At 44.0% G+C, this 14199-nt stretch overlaps 1 protein-coding gene across 4 annotated transcripts in view; it reads left to right on the plus strand.

Annotated features, from left to right (window-relative positions):
* TMEM104 (transmembrane protein 104) overlaps positions 1–14199 on the plus strand; it is a 48024-nt gene that overhangs the window by 13869 nt on the left and 19956 nt on the right. For all 4 annotated transcript variants that reach the window (XR_009960364.1, XM_062591965.1, XM_062591967.1 and 1 more), the window contains one exon: positions 253–361. Coding sequence is in view for 3 of the 4 variants with exons in the window: in XM_062591965.1 (XP_062447949.1) it covers positions 253–361 (109 nt within the window). In the remaining variant the exon portion in view is untranslated. The remainder of the gene's footprint in view (positions 1–252; positions 362–14199) is intronic.

A 14199-nucleotide genomic window follows, 5' to 3' on the forward strand; every position in this document is an offset into this window, starting at 1 on the left:
GTAAAGCCTGATGCCAAACTTCTAAGTAACTGTATGCAGTCTGAGATTTGCCTTTAAGCGTGTATTTTTGATGACTTGTTTGCTGAACTGTGCAACAGAGCAAGGAGTGTGCGTATATTGAAGGCAGGGGGAAAGGGGTGAGGAATAGGCACTTAATTTCTCTGAGCACTCCCATTTCTTGAATGTAGGAGAAGCAAAGATAATTGCTAGGAGTGAATTACTGCCTTTCAATTCTACCTCCTTCTTTCTCAGTAGTGCCACTGGCAACCATTCTTGCAGTGTTGGAGATGGCACGAAATATAATGATACGGATAAGTGCTGGGGGCCAATTCGCCGGATCGATGCTTACAGAATGTACCTGGTGAGTTTCTGAAACTGGTATGGCCATTATTTCCCTTTCCAGTCCAAAATAGCATGGCAGCCTTTTCTGCCATGTGGCGGTTTCTTTTTCTTATAGGGATAATGTGGTTCAAGTGAACAACAAAGGTGTGAAACTCTAAACTCAGTCATGTCTTGTTGGCCTATTACCTCTTTTGTCGTCTTGGTGACATTGCTGTGTTTCGGTTGGTGGTTGCGTTGGCCGTCAAAATCATCCTTATGGTTTTGGGTTTGTTAAATAATGTTCTATCACTGTTCTATAGTTTGTATTGCTTAAGCAGGTGACGTGCCCTTGCTAAAGTGGAGGGGAGATTGTTTATTTTTGCTTTTTTTTTATGTTTTTTTTTTCAGTGCCTGGCTGAAGTAAGTTGCTTTGAAGTAATTGCTCTCAATATACTCAAGTATATTAAGCTCTCTTGAGTGCATTCTCTATGTGAATAAAATCTGTTTATGCTGCAAGAGGATCTGCTTTTTGAAAGATGATGGAAACATACCACCTAAACAACATCTAGTGCTATATGCTGCTTTTGTAATAGCTTTCTGTCCGGTTTAGGATTGTCTATTGCATCTATTACTGCGTAGTGGTTCTGCTGTGAAACCAAGGTTTTCCCAAAGGATGATAAACACTGCTTTTCTTCAGCTTGGTGGGCGTTGAATGCTTATATCTGAAGACAGATGTCAGTATGGCAAAACGAGAAGAGGGAAATATTTTAGTGCTGAATAGTTGTATAGCTGTGGCAGAAAAAACAGTGTGGCTTTTGGGCAGAGCTGTTAAGGCTCGAGGTGACAATTTTGAGGGAAAAAAGTGAAGAGGCTCTGGATGGATGTGTTTTTTTGTTTGCAGAAGATTTCAGGGGTAGTGACTATATGAAGTTATTTTGTGGTTACTGTGTTTGTGGTGGATCACATCTGAGTGCACTTGTTCCAGCATTATAGCAAAAATAAGAGCTGGGCTTCAGGAATATTAGTGAATGTCAAAGCCTGGTTAATTATTTAAGAGAAATATTATTGCTTTGTTAAATTGCTTCTTGGTCTATTTCTTTAAAACTTCCACATGATTGAGGATTTCCTCCCTGAATTTCAATAACTCTTCCTGACCCAGTAGAAGGAGCTAGTCAGAAAAGGCAGACATGCATTAATTACTGCCTGCGTCTCCCAGATATTATACCTATAACTCATGATGGTAATTGTTGTTAGCACTTGAAAAATTAAAAAAAAAATTGAGCATTAGACTTGCTGTTGTCTGTGTTTGTGTGACTTTCAGAGACATCTTTCCCTCTGCTTGTCTCCTCTTCTGGATTTGGAGAATAAATATTTACAAAGTCTTTGGTAGTGGTTAATTCTTCCCTGCTCAGTAATTGAGATGAAGATTTCAATAATTTTCTCAGCTCCTTGTTAGGAGTAGAAAAGGAGTGTTTGCAGGAAAATGCTGTGGTGGTCTATGGTGGATTACTAGGGGGGAGTCATTTCCATGTTCTCTGTGTTTGGAAGACTGCTGAGTGTCAGTGTTACCTGCAAGCTGTAGTTTTTATTAAGGTTTTTTTACTAGATGAGTATGCGGGTAAACAGGGACTTGTTCTGTCCTTAGCACTGCTAGTTTCACTTAATGCTTGACCCCTGTCTCATTTTATTTCCCCAAAAGCAAAGATGATACTGTTCTACTTGTCCAGAGAGGGTAGTCATTCATGGAACACTGCGAATCACAGCACTGACACTATCTTCAAGTTTGGGCCGCATCTGAAGAGATTATACTGCTAATATTTTTCCCCAGCGTCCTGGTTTTATGATGTGGATGACTAGTGACCGATAGTGAGAGCTCTTAAACTTTCTGAGAGAAACCCAGGGATGGGGGGCAGGGGGAGCAAGTCACTTAGTGTCAAGTAAAAAATTATTAGCAACACAGATTGTCATTGTCCACCAAATGTGGTATCTTGCTAGAGATGTTTTAATACAGTCATCACAGAATGAGCCAAATTCTCCTAAAGTTTCACTTAAAAAGAAATTTTTAGGAATGAAAAGATTTTATAGCTTACTGGGTTGTTGTGACATAAGCACTTTGAGTTCTGAAGCATTCTGCTGTAGGAAGTTTCAAACGCCTATTGGAGGGCTGCATAAACTGAAGCGGTTGATACAGTCAGATACAGCTGCTATCCTTAATTTAAAAAAGAAAAAGAATGTTGTCTCTGTGCCAAATTTCTTCCAAATTGCTCATCTTTCTATGGACTGGGCTACAGGGTGGTCAAGCTTTCAATTATTGAACATGATGCTGCCAGAATTGCTGTATGCAGCACTTATTTTAAGCTTAATTAGAATAGTGTGTATAATATAAAACCTGGCGTCACCAGACATGAGAAATGTTCACTGCTCCATTGCAGTGATGAGTCTGGCAGTTATTTCTTGAATATATCCTCAAGCTTTCTGAGTTTTATTACAGCATGGAGAACTGTAACTCTCTGCAAGTTTTTTCCAAGCTTGTTTACAGAAGTGGGGTCTTGGATATGTGAGACAGCTGAAAACTGCCCGTACAAAGGAGAAAAGACAACATAAAAGTAAATTGGAGGAGTGAGATGCCACAAGAGCACAGAAATTTGCTCTCTCTATCCTGGGGGATCCCAGCCTCTAGAGAATTTACTCTATTTCCTTGCCTTTGTTTTAAGTTCTCCTTCCTTTGAATAATTCAGGTTCCATGTTTCAGTGGGCAAATAAGGACTTTTCTTGCAAGTTAAGTTCCCCTGTGGGAAGAGAACAGATGGACATTGCAATCCTAAAAGAAGGCAGCTCTTTTGGAACAACCCTGTTGTCCTAGATACCTGCCTCTAGTTTTCTCACCTTGTCTTCATGCTGTACTTAGGCTTTGAGTGACATAGGAGCATGACGGGTGGATATAACAGAAACTCCTTCCCTGTTCCAGTGAAGCAGGTCTCCAAATGTGATGCTATATCCCTACTTACTCTGTGCAGGGCTGCACAGAAAGCTTTTTTTTTTTTTTTTTTTTTTTCTTTTGTTGGGGGCAGGCAAGCACAACTACCAGGACAAATAGACTGTTGTAGGTTTTCTGGGAACATGCTGCCAATGGGAACTCATTTGTGCCAAGTGCCACCACTCTGCCAAAGATTTGTCCTGCCTTTCTCCTGTCGATTCTTTCTGCCCAAACACCTTGTTGTCTTTTCAACAGTAACCATTTCAAACATTGACCCTTCAAGCTGGGTAAGAAGGGGAAAAAAGAATGACTGATGTAAAAATCCTGTTTCGTGGTTTAATGTGCAAAAAGGCCTCTAGAAGCTGTCTTGACTCTGATCACTGTGAATGGAAGCTGAAAACTGTGTGTATAATGAGAATAGTTAAACAGATTAAATCCTTCTCTTGAGACTTGTCTGTCTGTGCAGCATCTTTATTGCTGCTCCAAAATTTCACACCTAAGTGCAACTGCAGAGTCTTCAGAGACCACTAGACCTCTATTAACCTATGTCTGAACAAACGGTTTTCTTGCTTCTCGTTTGTAAATTGCCTTTGAAAATAAAGGCTTGCAAAATAAATAGTTGGAGGCAAGTGCCAGGGAATACGGAAGTAATCTCTTGTTCCTGTCCTCCTTGCTTGTAGCACTTGTTGCTAACGTTTGCCACCTCTCTTTTGGACCTTAGGGTTCTTGGGTGGGTTTAGAAGGCAGGCCGGGCAATTCTATTCCAAGCCTGTGAAGACAAGACCATGCAGGGCAACTTGGATAGGAAAGAGGCATGTGTTAGATGGTCTGGTGACCTTGTTGAAGGCAAGGACTGATTACAGTTAAAGCAGATTGATGGCTTTCTATCTTCCCTGCAGAATAGTCACAACACAGTCATGTCCTCGACAGTTGAAGTGACTCCTGAGTCCCTTGGCTGCTTTGATGGCAATGTAAGGACAGAGCAGAGTTCTCTCTACATTGGATTTGTGCTTCAATTCCACAAATCTCTTTATTGTGCTTTCTGTAAAGCCAGCTAGGTATCATCTGTGTAGACCAAGGGGAAAGGGCAGTGGATTTAAGTTTCAGATCTCTCTTCATAATACTTTCTTGTCTTTCTAATCCACTGCTACTCTGATGTAGAAATGTGACATGATAGTCCTTGTTTCTAGAAAGCAAATAGGAGATTAAATCCTGGGGATCAGCAGCCATCCAGAATATCTGATCCAAAATGCATTCATGACCTGGCAAATAGCGATTCTGTTCTGTACCGAGGCAGCCGTTGTAGCTAAAGCTTTACGTTCTTCTCAGCCCTCCTTTTCTGGCAATTTGAGACATGGTGTCTTCCAAGAATGGAAAGGAAATGGCTCAAATTCCCAGGGGAAACTATCTGTGCTTCAGAAGAGAGGCACTGGCACGGGTACTCCTGGTAGCCTGACTTAGTTCTGTGTTGAAGCTACCAGGTGCATCTGTTCCGTCTGAGTCTCTGTTGGTTTTTTAGCTGATTGGGAAAGGGACACGGCATCCGCTTTTACAGGTTCGCAGATGCTGCAGTATCGCAGGCAGCCCAGCGGGTGTGGGCCGAGTGAAGATGGGAGCGCAGATGGTTTAATGGAGATTATCCCAGTTGGAAACATGCTTGTGCAGTGAATAAAATGAGCGGGCTTTCAGACGCTTACCATCTCCCTTCAGGAAGGGACAATGTCACCCCAGCCTGACGCTCTGATCACAGTACTGAGCGAGCAGAGCGGGGTCTGGCTTTTGCCGTGGGAGGCTGTGCAGGGAGTGAGGAGGTAGGCTGAGGACACTTACAATTGCTCAGTGCCAGCAGAACTTAATCGGTAAATGCAAAGGCTGAACTGATAAGTGTTGATGTAGATCCGTCTCCCTCTGTCTCCACGTGGTGCTGCCTTCCTGGGCCTGCTTCTGCTGTAGCCTAGAGCTCCTTCCTCGTTCCTCCAGCGTACGTGCTCTGTTCTCTCCTTGGCATTTCTCCTTTCTGACCGTACAGCGTGTGTGTACACTCCCTCCTTTGTGTAAAGGTACCTGTGATTTTATTCTCAAAACAGATATGGTTAAAACTGCTGTAGTGTGGGCAAATGTATCAACGTTTTCAGTGCATTAGACTAGTTTTAGCTCCCCATACCAGTTTTAGCCCATACCTCCAGCTCTGGGTTGCCTTGCAGCCTCCGTGTTTTTCCCAACAAATATATGAGGGGGGCCCTTATGGCTGTACTTGAACAGCCGTGCTTGATCTGAGCTGTCTCTTGCCACCTGGGAGAGCAGAAACAGTTGGAGCAGTGCTGCAAACAGGATGCATCTTCCAAGGGCACCTGGCTTTGCCCCACTCATTCGCTTTGCAGCAAGTGCTTTTGCTTTGTCCTGCCTTCCTCAGCTGTGCCCTGCAGCAGCATCCAGTAATAAATGGGTCACAGCTGCTGTCTCCTGGATATTTATTCTTACAGGTCTCAGTGTCTAGAGACCTTGAGAACCAGCGGTGGGGAAGGTAGCTGCTTCAGCGGCAGGTGTCTAGAGCAGGGAGGGCATCAGTTCACAGCGCATCAGTCAGAAGGGTTTGAGTATGCCTGGGTTTGAGGTGCTTGTCCTGAGCCCCGGGGTGAGGCTGGGAGGAAGGAACAAAGGCTGGTGGAAGTTTACCTTGCTGGTGTGAAGCCAATGTCTTGTTTAAATAAATCACTTCCAGTTCTGTAGCATTATGTTCCAAATTACCGCAACTTATAGTAAGGATGCTACCGGACTGGAGCACTATTAACATGTTGTCCTGTATGCATTATCAGAATTTATTTATGATAAGACCTTGCCAAAGGTGTTACATGCTCTTCACTAGCAAAAAATACTCCAGTGTGATGTATTATGGTGCTAATATGGAAATAGAAACAAATGTACAAAAAAAAGCTGCTATTTCCATGCATAGTTCCGGTTATGAAAGCCTTCAAAATAGGGAAAAGCCTCTTTTGAGAATCCAGAATATTTTGCCATTTCTGTATGTACGAGCACCTGAGCTTTGAGCCATTACTGTGACAGGAGAGGAATTAGCACTACATTAAGCGTAAATATAAATAGTCCTAACTATGTTTGTTACAGGTTCTTCTGAAATACAGCTCTGTTTGGCTAAAAGCCCAGTCTCAGGGGCTGATGGGCATCATCTTGTGCCTCTCACCTAGTCAGCTTCCAGAAGGTGTAGTCAGTTAAGTTGCTCTTTTGCTCTGAAATGGTTGAAGAAGGACAGGAGCCAAGTTAATTTAAAATAAATGGTGTCTGGGTGTGGAACAGGAAAGCAGTTCTCAGCTTTTTTTTGTTGTGAAACTAATAAGGTTGAAATTGGCACATAGTCTTGTTAATGTGGCATAAATCCTGCCTCCTTCACCCTGGTTCATTCTTTTTCTGTGGGCTTGTCAATAAATTCTCTCTATTGCTCACCCGTCATATGCCAGTGACAGATAAACTAGCAGTTTGCAGAGTTTTTCACAGTCCTTACCTTTCCTAACGCCAAAGTTACTGAAGTAACTGGCCTGTGAATAAGAGGTTTCTCTTGGCCTGGCAGGAGGAGTGACAGGAACAAGTACAATCTGAAAGTGGAGTATAAACTTGTGTTGCTGACCCAAGAGCTGGAGATCAGCTTTTGATATTTGATTTGCTTGATTTTGTTATAAACTCCTGGCCTTTCAAATAAAGGAAGCGTCAGCTGGAAGGCAAGCCCCCCTGCTGCTAGGGCTTGGATGGGAAAGTGGTTCTTTGGTATAGCAGTGCAGAAACAGCAAGACCATGGATTGAAGCAACTAGCTTTAAAGGATTAGCTTGTCTCTTTTTTACAGAGAAATCAATAGTGCAGGGGACTGGAATGTGTTTTTTACATAGAGCAGTCTGTTTGCTTCACAATGTGAATCATTTTTTTTTTTCTTAAATGGAGCCTGGGCTGTGCTGATGCTTGGCCAGACACTGAGCTTTTCTGGAGTCTCCCTCCCAGAGGGCCAATCCTTCCCCTTGCTGCTTCCAGCTGAGTGGCCAGGGTTGTGCAGAAGGGCAGGGTGCTGTGCTGACTCCTGGGTACAGACACTGGTTGAATATCTGGCCAGATGTGCTGCAGGTGCTACCAACCTTTATGAGAAGCAGCATGCCTGACATAACTGGCAGAGGCCACTAGCAAGCTCAGACACACTTGGTTTCCCCACAGAAGTCCTGTGTGGTTTAGTACTTGGTTGGGTTTATGTGATGATGGGCAGTGGGCGTAAGCCTCGGAAGCAAGACATGCGCACAAATTCGGGAAAGAAGTAGCTCTAGATATGACTGCTTCTGTACAGTTCTGCAGTTATGAACTCACTAAGCCATTTTTGGGGCTCAAACTGCAGCTCCTGCTGCCAGCAAAACCACTCCTAGTAAGACAGAGAGGGCACATCTGTTCTCTCCCTAAATAAAGTTGTCCTTTAGAGTGAGCTTGCTTGTGCAGACACCAACACTTGACACTTTTCTCTCTTGATGTTGAAGACCTGCCTCCCCTGAACAGAGCAGGTGTCAGAACTGATATCTGCTCATGATTACCCATTTACTGCACAAACTGGAAAGGTTTAAAAGGGGCCTTTTAAGATACCTTTTCTGGACTATATTGTTCCAGGAGAATCACTGATCTGTCTTCTGATGATTACTCTTGCAGAAAATAAGTTACAAATATATTTTCTCTGTTTAGTGTTACCTCGTGCAATGGTAGCGGCAACATCCTAGAAACTAGAGCTAGAGGAGACCTGCTAAGTCAACTAAGCACTCCCCTGGGAGACTTGGTACAAGCCTGTTTCTCAACAGCATGTTTTCCAGTACTTTGTTCAGTGCTTTAACACTAGTCTTACTTTTAAACAGAGCTCCAACCTTGCTGCCTGCCTAACCTCACAGCAATATTTTCATTGAGAAGCAGTCTTGTTCTTTCCTCTCCTGAAAATGTCATTAATTCTTCAATACAGGTAAAAAGCACCAGGGCTGCAGAATTGTGCAGATCTGCTACTCTGAACATTGCCAGAAGTTTATACGAGGTAGGGCTCTGGACAGGATAGTATCTCTTTATATGCTGAAATAAGTCTGCAACTTCTTAACAGCCTCCTAAATTGTGCTTTATCTCTGGATGAGATCACTGTGCTCTTGTCCAAAAATGTGGATTTTTGGACTACATCAGCAAATCCCACGTGTGGCTCATGCTTCTGTAAGCAGGACTATAAATACAAATAATGCAGCTGGGATTTATCTTATAAGTTGAAGTCAGTATAATGCTCTCAGGCAGAGCTGATCTCTGAAGCCTGTTGCACCAGTCTGTTGGTGTGTGCTGTACAGTGTAGGCAAAGCAGGCAGAGAGCAAGCAGGCTGCCTGCTAGCCCCAAGCGCTGTGGCTTTATCTCTTGCCTTTGTGCCACTGCAGAGTACTTACAAAGCGTGGGATGCTCGCTTTGCCTCCAGGCAGCTCCTCCGTGACACCGCACTGTGAATGGGATGAGGCTCTGGTCCCTGAAGTTACGACCTCGAGGCAACTGAAAAATTGTTTGAAGCTCTACTGAAAAGTTGATGGAAGGAGGGGAAGTCGAGCAAACATGATGGCTTAGTGATGGAGCTGGTGTGTGTGCGTTGTGGCAGATGAGGGGTTAGTGGCCTTCAGGAACGGTCATCCTTGCAGAAGCCAAGTACCTCCTAACCCTTGGCGATTTGTGGCTTGACATGTTTGCAGGGCCCTCTGCGCATCAGTGTCACCCTAGTCCGTGCCTCTCTTGCTTTACAGCTGTCTGACCCAGGGACTTCAGGAGTAAATATAAATGTAGTTTTAACTGCCAATACCCTGCCAGGAGATGATACGAATTTGCAGGAATTCTGGGTGGTGTCTGTGTAGTAATGAATATGTCTTCATGCTGTCTTTGAGGGAACTCATTAATCTCTTGTACCACACTAACAAATTGTGGAGTGGGGGTGGGGGGGGGGGCAAGGCAGGGAGACACTCCTCAAGGTTACCTGGTATCAGGAAGGAAGAAGGCTCTGTTTCATAGCCAAGGGGAGGCCAAAGCAAGCTGGAGTGTGAGAGGGAGGTGCAGCCAGACCTGGCTCTGCAACTACTCTCTACAGTCCTTCCAAGTGTTGCAGGCCAACTATTCAGCTCTCCTGTATCTACCCGCTTTGCTGCTTCTCTCCTGCTTGTTCAGATGCAATTAGAAGATGCAGAGTAAGGGGGAGCCAGGGGTCAAGGAGGCACTAAAGTGATTACAAGTTGCTGCAAATGGCTGTGCCATAAATACTCTTGTGATGAAAAATTAGGTGCCAGTCACTTCAGGGATATTGCTGGCCTCCATCTTTCTCTTTTTTGTGAAAAACGATTATGGAGATAGATTTACCCCAGAGAATGCAAGCTTGCTGCTGGCTGCCATTCTGGACCCATGTGTGCCAGTGACCGCAATCCTTACATCGAATGACTTTCTGAAAACACTTTAGGCTTGGATATTTTTCAGTTTGAGAAAGAACTGGTTTTCTGGGATGCTCCTTCCAAAGTGAAAACTTCCTAGTGCACATTGAAAAGGGCCAACTTCAGAAACCATCTCTGACTCTGAATCAGGATGGGGAGAGATGAAGAACACCATCCTTTCTCTCCACATACTGCTTCAACCCTGACCTCCTTGAGCTGCATGTGGAAGCTGTTCAGTTTCCTGTAGTCCTTGGTGTGTCAGATGCCCAGCAAGATCAAAACTTGCAGTGACATCAGCTGTGAAATGAGCACTTCATTTGACTGCTGATCCAAAAAAAAAAAAAAAAAACTGCCATCAGCTGGTGCTGGATTAGAGCCTTTGAAAATCTCTAGATCATACTTGGATCCACTAAACCAAGTAGCTCTGAGAGTACTGTACTTCTTTCTATGTCTTACAAAAAGCCTCAGTCTTGGAGGAAATGCCAGAAAGTAGTGGGGTTTAAAGCTGGGCGAGCTGTTAGTGTTGTGACAAAGGAACCATGAGAAGAAGCATCTGGCTTAGGGTCCCATGGGTGGAGATGGACAAAGTGCCACTTACTTCACTGGCAAAATCTGGCCTCACAGCAGCTGAGGTCTTAGTTTTCGGGGATATCTGCTCCCTGCCCTGTGAGACTCAGGTGGATGAGGGCTCCTTAGTGCCAGCGGTATGTTTTGTGCAAGTTACGACTCTAAACCGCTGCCGGCTGTCCCGAGAACAGCATGTTAATGACCAGAGCTGCTGTGGCAGTAGATGCCTGCTCTACTCGGGGTATAACTGGCCTCATCTCTTTGTCTATAAATGTTGCTTGTGTGATGTCTGGCAATCGCATGCTCCTTCCATTGCAACCCATTACTCTGTGGGGGATCTGGAGGTTAAAATTCTTCTTACCTCTCAGGTTTTTTGAGCAATTCTTGTTCTGCTGCTGGGTTATCTCTTTTTAACCAACTTTAAGAGCTTCATAGTCGCTTGTCTGCTTACAACTTACTGCCTGTCAGTAAGGCCTCTGCTGCAGCCCTACCTCCAGCCTTGAGAGGCTGTGGATCTTCAACTTTATTTTTTTTTCCCCAGCTCTCTAAAAAGCTCCTTCCTGAACAATCAGACTCCTTTCATGTATTTATATTTGTACTGTCCACTGCAAGGGGTAAAGCTTTACCAAAGAAAGCTTGGATCGCAGCCCTCAGTGATGTACCATCTGGCTCTTTAGCTTGAGATATGAGCTCATGCGGGAGAGAAACGTGGCCTTGTCACGGTAGTGAAGGGGGAGGAGAGATGGCAGAGGGGGGCACCATGCTGCACTCGAGACCCTTTCCCCTTGACAAATGTTAGCTGAAAATGCTGAAGTTCTGGCTTGAGTGACTGGAGCCTGCTGTTGAGTAGCATCGCAGTTGCTATAATTTGAAGTGGACATAGTGGAACTATTGTAGCAGTGTCAGAGACTGCTGGTAGATGTTGGTATAGCTGTTAGAAGCGTTGAAATGTTTTAAAGCTATATTTTCCTTATCTCAGAGCAACAAATGGGAATGGGGAAGGCACCTTAAATTTAATGTTTCTGTCTGAAGTCAGCCCTAAAAATACCCTGAGAACATGAATGGACTTCAGGAACACAAATTCAAACAAAACTACTTTACTGAAGACAATAGCTGTTTCAAGCTTCCAGTCAGGGATGAAACCTCTGACCAGTGTCAGTACTGGTTAATCAAGTTCTTTTCCCATGTGCCTCTTCAGACGTACTCGCGAGGAGAGCACCTGACGTGGGAACAGAGCAGCCAGTCCCTTGCTCTTGTAACATCTTGTCTCATCTCCATACTTGCATAGACTGGTTTTGTTGTTTTGTGCTTTTGTCTGTCCCTTCCAGCACTCTTCTGGGTTGTGAAGGGGCTCCGAGCTCAGGGACATCTTGCAGAAGCAGAACTGGTGTCAGAATTGCCGCTCCTGACAGTGTGCATGAAATGTCTGCTTTCTCCTAGTGTTCAAGGAGACTTTCCTTGCTTCTAAACGCTGAATCAAAGAGCGAGCTTCCTCTGGGAGGTGCTAGTTCAGTAGAGCTTGCATCTGCTTGTCAAATCTTGCTTTGCTGTGGGAGTGCTCCATATCTGTAGTCTTGAAAATTCTGTAAAGCATTCGACACTGAGCTTTCCAACCAAGATGGCAAGTTAAACTCATAGCTCTTTCTTTTTAAATGTCAGCTTGCTGCCCATTAGTGTTAAGTCATCTGTAGGACTCTTTGACGGGGCGGGAGGGGAGGGAGGATGAGGAAGCACTGTTGCTCAGCATCTGTGAAGTTGAAACATCGTTTTCTGGAGAGGGAGAGAGAGAGCTGATATTGTCCTGAAATGAAGTTTGTGTGAGATGTTGGCACTTCTTCTATCAAGGTAAAGTGAGGACTTCCAAAGTTTTCCTTTGAGGTGAGCCCTGGCTCTGAGGGTTAGGAAGGCTAGGAGGAGGAAGGGAAAGAGCGGTTGGGAGCACAGCCCAAACAGTGATATTTAAGGAGAGAGTGCTATAATTTGTCTGATTTATGTTAGAATGAAGGATCCTTGGCCTGATATTTGAGCCTTGCTAACTTTGTATTGGTATGATGGTTTTGTGCTACTTGAATGAATTTATCCAAAGAATCTTAAATTTTTATTTTTGCTCTGCTCCTGGAGTAGTTGCTCCATTTAATAAAAATAAGTCTTCATTGTCTCATGCAAATACCCTATTTCTACTCAGCCTGGCTGAGAGGGCTTTCGGGCTCTAAATCAACAAGAAATGGTAGCTACTCTTTTTAATTCACTGTTCAGTGAGCACCAAATACAGATGTCATTCCTACAGATGGGTTTGTGGAGCCTGAAAATGAGCAAGTGACGGTTATGAATGAAACTGATTTTCGGCTGCTTCTCTTGCAAATATATGCAGACACTAGCTGTAATGCTGTAGTTACTACATCTAGTACATGAATCAATGAAGTTTGGGATGCTAATTGTACTTCCCGAGCCGTATTGTTTTTTGTAAAAGCCACATGCTGAGAAGCAGATGAAAGCTATTGAACTGTACTGGTTCAGAGTGATTTAAGTACACTTCAGGTCAATAAAGAGCCTGTTTAGTCAATACAGCCCTGTGACTTTGGTATAAAGCGTGTTTATATGGTCTGAATTACTCTTGGCTTTAGGTGGCCGTGACTTAGTAGTTGAGAGCTCTCTTGGTAGTCCTCTTGACTGAAACTAAGCTGATAAAATCAGTCAGATGTCCTATTAATACTTGGTCTTACTCTTGTTTTTTCAGATAAGCCAATAAACAAAGTTATGTAACCAAGTTTTAACATAAGAGCTTTAGTAAAAGATACTTCTAGAGATGCATTTCTGACCGTGGTACACCCCAGCTAGTTTTCCTGTGGCAAGAAGACTCGAGTTGACCAGGCTGCGTTTCAGTTTGAAATGCTGTGAGCTGACAGGTATGGAGGTGGGGAGAGCAGCGGTGGCTGCATTGCTGGCTGGGGCAGATGCCCCAACCTGAGTGTGTTTCTGGATTGGCTTGGTGGGGGAACGGGTTGAAGACCCTGCCAGGGTCGAGGAAGCTGGTCTGCTGCCTGTGGCTCCTATGAGCCTGCAAGGCAGCGTGGAATTCAGGGTGACAAGCTGCTGCTCTTTCCTCTGTACTAGTCAGCTTCTAATTTTTTCTGACTGGAAATACAATTTTCAGTAAAAGCCACAAAACCACTGTTCTTTTCAGTGAGTGATGTGCTGGGTCCTCATGCTGTTTTCAACACTAGAAAGGAAACTGAAAGGAAAAGTAAAGCTTTTTGCATCTGTTGCATTTATTTGTTATTGTATAGGGATTCCGCGTCCCCTCTGTAACAGGCCTGGGACATGTCTGGCCTTTCCTCTTTAATGGAACAGGTTGGGAGAGAAATTAGGGAATGTCTCTTAACTGCCAGTCCTGTGCAAAAACGCAGTAAAGGTTTCTCTCTCCCATCCTATTGTGAATGTAAACAGCATTCAGTAGAGCTAATGCTCCTTTGTGGCCAAAGGGAGGATTCTTTTACTTTGTATAATTTGAGGGGGGGTGGAAATCTGCCTTGTACAGCTGCTTATTCCTGCTAGGAAACCAACTCGGTAATAGACAAATCTTTAATTGAAGTAGACTATATTCGTTCTGCCTTGGGTTAAATGTGCTGAAGCTTAGGAGGTGAGTGATAAACTCCTAGGAATATTTTTAGGCCAGATCAAGAGGTGAACTGGAAAGCTCAGGAGAGCTTTCTTGATGTGTGAGATCTCTGCATGTTTGATGTTTTGACAGGGCAAACTGACGCAGTTTTCCATGTAGGCTTCAGAATGTTTGAATTGCACATGTAATGAAACTCGGTTTGTAAATTGTATCCCTCTGGGGAAAACCTGAGCTTAGAAAACATCAGGA

Source organism: Rhea pennata, chromosome 19 (genome assembly GCF_028389875.1).
Source record: "Rhea pennata isolate bPtePen1 chromosome 19, bPtePen1.pri, whole genome shotgun sequence".
Lineage (NCBI taxonomy): Eukaryota > Metazoa > Chordata > Aves > Rheiformes > Rheidae > Rhea > Rhea pennata.